General features: G+C 42.7%; 1 protein-coding gene across 1 annotated transcript; it reads right to left on the bottom strand.

The window, feature by feature from the left end:
• Window positions 1–503: 503 nt before the first annotated feature.
• SELENOW (selenoprotein W) lies at window positions 504–4,862 on the bottom strand. The gene is made up of 6 exons (XM_070949871.1): window positions 4,760–4,862; window positions 3,588–3,612; window positions 3,254–3,307; window positions 2,585–2,659; window positions 1,760–1,875; window positions 504–1,054 (listed from the first exon to the last, which is right to left on the bottom strand). The coding sequence occupies exons 1-5, from the start codon at window positions 4,786–4,788 to the stop codon at window positions 1,801–1,803; spliced, it is 258 nt and encodes an 85-aa protein (XP_070805972.1). The 5' UTR covers window positions 4,789–4,862; the 3' UTR covers window positions 504–1,054; window positions 1,760–1,800.
• Window positions 4,863–5,075: the final 213 nt, after the last annotated feature.

Below are 5,075 nucleotides of genomic sequence, written 5' to 3'. Positions count from 1 at the left end.
AGTTACAAAGTGATTTATGACCAGTCCTTACCCTCATGACTTTTGCAGCAAAGTCGAGGTGGGGGGAGCCGGATTCATCTTTTTTCTCATCTATCTTACTATCATCCTACTATCTCCTGTTGGTAATCTTATGATTTATCACTTGTTTGCAAATTATGGTTGATTGTAACTATGATTTATGATCTATGAGCTATCCTGAGGTCAGTAAAATGAAGACCCAGATTGTTGGGGTAAATATGCTGACTCTGTAAACCGCTTAGAGCTGTAAAAGCACTGGTATATTAAGTCTAAAGTTATTGCTATCACTTTGTTGTACGTGTGTACGCTGAGAGCTTCTGCACCGGAGATAAATTCCTTGTGTGTCCAATCACACTTGGCCAATAAAAGAATTCTATTAAGAGAAAAGGTGGTATATAAATGCAATCAATAAGTAATGTATCAATCTCTAATAGATCTAAAGAGTTACTGTGTCACATGTGCAGACTTAGAACCACACAGGTTGCAACATTTTGGAAGTAACATTTTATTAAATGTTCAGTGCATTTGACAATGTTTGAGCAAAGAAGTCAGAAGTGGGTATAAAGCACGCAATCCTGCAACAGGAAAGTTAGGAGCAGTGGGAAAGAAAGGATGCATATTTTCAAATTAAGATGTTTTAGGGGTCTAAAATTGTTCGAGACAAAGGGTTTTTTGCATCTGGTTTCGTCATATATTGGAAGCGTTTTGTGTATGATGAAAGCAAACATTTGATGAATCTTCCAACTCTGCCTATTTTTCAGTAATCCTTTTGGCCTATAATGCAAGTATTTTTTTAAAAACCCACAAAGCCGTATTTGCATGCAGCACACAATGAAAACAGAAGGCAGACGGGTTAGGAGTTGCACTTAATTCATACCCAAACACTGAATTAGAGCACAAGTTTTTCCATCCAGCCTTGATCAAGTTGGCATCCAGCGCAGAGTTTTCAGGGAACTGCCAGGTGTCAGGCAACATTTCAGCAGCTCCCGTCATTGAGCGATTGGCCAAGATGAACAAAACAGATTTTTTTCTTGAGCTACCAAATGAAAAAGAATTTTGTTTTTAAAAACTTATACGTACAAGGAAAAGTTATACGTAAAGCACCATGTCTTTCTGCAAAATACTTTTTGAGTTTCCTGCAGATCTGAACAGGTTTCACATATTAGCTGGCAAGATGTACCCCATCTTTAGATATGGAGTAGCTATGGTTAGGTTTTATTGGGGGGGGGCAGAGCCCCACTCAGATAGTGGCTTAAAAATATTTCATGCAAGCCTCAATTTATATGAACTGAGGAATCATAAACCCCGGGTTATGGGTTGAAACTTCATAAATACTACCTAGACTAAAAGGTTCTTTAGAATGAAGGATTGCTAATATTTGTAGCTATTTTTGCAAATAACCTTAAAAGTAATCACATTTGATAATTGCAGGAGACAGGATAGAAGCTATTTTTAAAAAACATATTAGCCTTTTTAGGCTTGAGATCTGCAGTACATGGACAAAAAGCCATTTGTAGAAATTCTCCAAGCCAATGTTAATAAAAGATCCTCGCCAGATCAGCCTTTAAAGAAAAGTGTTTTCTGTAACAAATCCTTTTTTTCTATGAAAAAGGGCACATGCAACATTTGACTGGGACCCTTTGAGAATTTCAACCCTATATGATGTCATCCCTAGATTTAACCTCAGACCCATCATTGTTTATAGCAGATACTTTTTAGACCGAGGTCTTTCTGATTTTACCTCTTGCATTTTCAGCTGCTAGCCCACACCTAAAGTGGTCCTCATGCCAAAGCTGCTTTGATGGCCTTAATTATCTTGTTGAGTTTGGCATCGTTGTCCACAAAGCCATCTCCGTTCTAGAAAAAAGAAGGATTTAGTTCTGCTGTGTAAACGACACAAGGAATTTGTTGCAGTTCTAAAAATAGTAAAGATTCTTCATGCCAGGGCATGCTCAAGCCACTGCCTCCGGGCAGATTTATTACTCTCCCTGGAAAAACAAATCTGCCCATCTTGTAACTAGATTTGCTCTTAATGAGAGGAAGCATTGTTCTCAGCATAACAGAAATTAGTTATTTATAGAAGTGGGAAAAAGCGGAAGAACGCGCAACCATCTTCTTGGACTATCATTTCGGGACCTCTCTCCAGAAAATTGTGCCTTTGAGTTCTTCCACAACAGGAGGTTTCCTATGTATTTGAAATACCGGTTAAAGCAGAGTTACAGCCCAGCTCCTTCCATGCCCACATGCTTGTACATACAAAGAAGCCATGATTCCCTTCCCGTGGTGGACTTTACATGAACTACCCAGAATCCAAAGAGCTGCAAACAAAACCAGATTGTCTTCCAAACAGCGCCTTCTCTTGTAGCTTAACTCTGAATCGAGACAGGATGCTAACCCATAATATGGTTTATTTAGCTTTACGGCTTGACGGGGTGTTGTGCGACCCCCCAGAGTTGATTTCATAAACCACCAGAACTTTCACAGCTGAGCTCCCAACAACTCTGTTCCTCCGTGTTCTTTGTTGACTTCAGTGAAGGGTTTTTGTTGTTGTTGTTGAGCTGCTTACCTTTTTGGAGTGCACCATTTTCCCGGCTACCATCACTTCAAACCATCCTGTGACTTGTGGAGTCCCTTCGCCACTCTAGATGGAACCAAGACACCATCATCGCCCCTTAACCACCGCAGGCCGAAACACACAAACATGCACCCCACTTCTCCGTCATGGATCTCCCAATCACCCGTCTCCTAATCTTTGAATCCAGATCCCTCTCCCACACTCTTGTGTATGGACTGAATCTAACCTGAATGCAACTGTCAAGCATCTGAATGTAAATCACCATGGGGGTGCTGCATCGGTCAAGTGTGAAAAATGGTCATGTCCCTTTATTTCAGTGCCATTGTAACTTCAAACAGTCACTAAACGAACTGTTGTAAGTCAAGGACTACCTGCAGAAATCTCAACTATTTCTCAACCTCAGCAACTTGTATTATATTACACGCAAGGGGTCTGTAAAAGATCAGATGTTTTTAAAGCAGGTTTTTCAGCCTGCATCATGTCTTTATAGAGACGAGACCTTTAACTAAAGTGCAGTTGATAAATTACTTAAAATGGCCAGCCAAATGACAAAATCCTTCTTCTTGCCCTAAATCTACTCATTTAGGGAACCCCATGAAATGACGGGCGGGAAAAGGAAAAAAAAGGAAGACGGAATCAGGAATGGCTGGAAAGACTCACAATTTCCAGCTTGCCAGGAAACTCTTTTTCGAGTTCCTTCTTGAGCTGTTGAAACTACAAGGGGGGGAAAGGAGAAAGTTTTAAAATTGAGAAAGATCCAAGCTAAATGGTTTCTCTGAGAAATTAAAGCTCACTTGAAAGCAGCAATATTAAAAAAAAAATGCAATTAAAAGACAGAACTAGATATGACAAGCCGCTTATCTGGGCTCTTCAATCAGGCTCAAAGTATCTTTGCTAAGTGAATAAATTTATTGTATTTTACTTTATACATGCGCATGGATGCCCATTTCATACACACAACACGGCAGCTCACAATTAAAAATAATTGACGTACCTTGGGTTTGTAGCCTCAGGCTCCACTAGAAGCAAAACAAAAGGAAAAATTAACATTGCTTTCTGTTTGTCAGCACATGAAGCTTATCATCATCATCATTATACTCTATTATGCATGATCAGATCCCTGGGATGGCATCGAGTCTTCGGAGAAAGGCGGCATATAAATTGAATTAATAATAAAGCCACCCATCTCGCTCATGGAGCAACTCTTAATTTCCATCCTCAAAAAAGGCAGCATCAATGCCCCATTGTTTTAAAAAAGCACTCAAAAAAAAAAAAAAAGGCACTCCACAGTACACCTATACAAGCCAATTTTTTTGGCAAATCTCACGTTCAAGAAAATGAAGGATTTCACATCTCCCCCTCCAGCTCCTGAACACAAGGCTCAGCCCAAACCAACCAGATTTTATTTTATTTTTAAGCCTGGCATCCTCTATGATACCAGTCACAGGATCCAGGGACCTGCAACCCCCCTTCCCACCCCCCCAAATATAATTCAGTAAGCCATGGTTAAGTTACTCAAAAGGCATAACACAGCTGCCGTGCCTGGCTTCTGAGGAGATGCTCTCTCCTTTTATTCAGGGATGAAATCCAGCAGGTTCTGACAGGAGAACCGGTAGCGGAAAGTTTGAGTAGTTTGGAGAACTGGAAAATACCACCCCTGGCTGGCCCCAGAGTGGGGAGGGAATGGTGATTTTGCAGGATCCTTTCCCTAGAGTGGGGAGGGAATGGGGATTTTGCAGTATCCTTCCCCCAGGAGTGGGAATGGGGATTTTGCAGTATCCTTCTCCCAGGAGTGGAGTGGGAATGGGGATTTTGCAGTATCCTTTCCCTAGGGTGGGGAGGGAATGAGGATTTGGGATATTGCAGTATCCTACCCCTAGAGTGGGGAGGGAATAGGGATTTTGCAGTATCCTTCCCCCAGGAGTGGGAATGGAGATTTTGCAGTATCCTTCTCCCAGGAGTGGAGTGGGAATGGGGATTTTGCAGTATCCTTTCCCTAGGGTGGGGAGGGAATGGGGATTTTGCAGTATCCTTTCCCTAGAGTGGGGAGGGAATGGGGACCCCGCTGCAGGGCGAGAGGAAGCCACGCCGAAGAGGGCCCCGCCTGGCTGGAAGCCCCCTCCCCAAACGTTTGCAGGGATCCCCGGGCCGCGCTTCCGACCTCACCAATAGACCACTTTGATCTTGACCGCCATGGCTGCGCGCGCCGCCTCGGAAGGGCCGACAGAACGTTCAGACCTCCAACGTTCTGATTTGGAGCGTTGAGTTGCCCAGGGGTTTTTAACCTGACGTTCCGGACGATACCACCGCGCGGGGAAAAGGAAGGGGGGAGAAGTTTAAAATAAAATCTCTTTCTGCTCCCGCTTTTCTTCTCCAATCCCCCCCGGGTTTGCATCAACCGGAGGAGCTTAACCCCCGCACACGCAAAAATGTGCCCGTCGATATTGGATTTATCTCTTATTTTTAGGTATCAGAGCAGTAT

This window comes from Pituophis catenifer, unplaced genomic scaffold (genome assembly GCF_029215685.1).
Source record: "Pituophis catenifer annectens isolate HBS135680 unplaced genomic scaffold, rPitCat1.0.hap2 SCAF_9, whole genome shotgun sequence".
Taxonomy (NCBI): Eukaryota; Metazoa; Chordata; class Lepidosauria; order Squamata; family Colubridae; genus Pituophis; species Pituophis catenifer.
The sequence above is the reverse complement of the archived record's forward strand: the minus strand, read 5'-3'. Positions and strand labels throughout refer to the sequence as shown.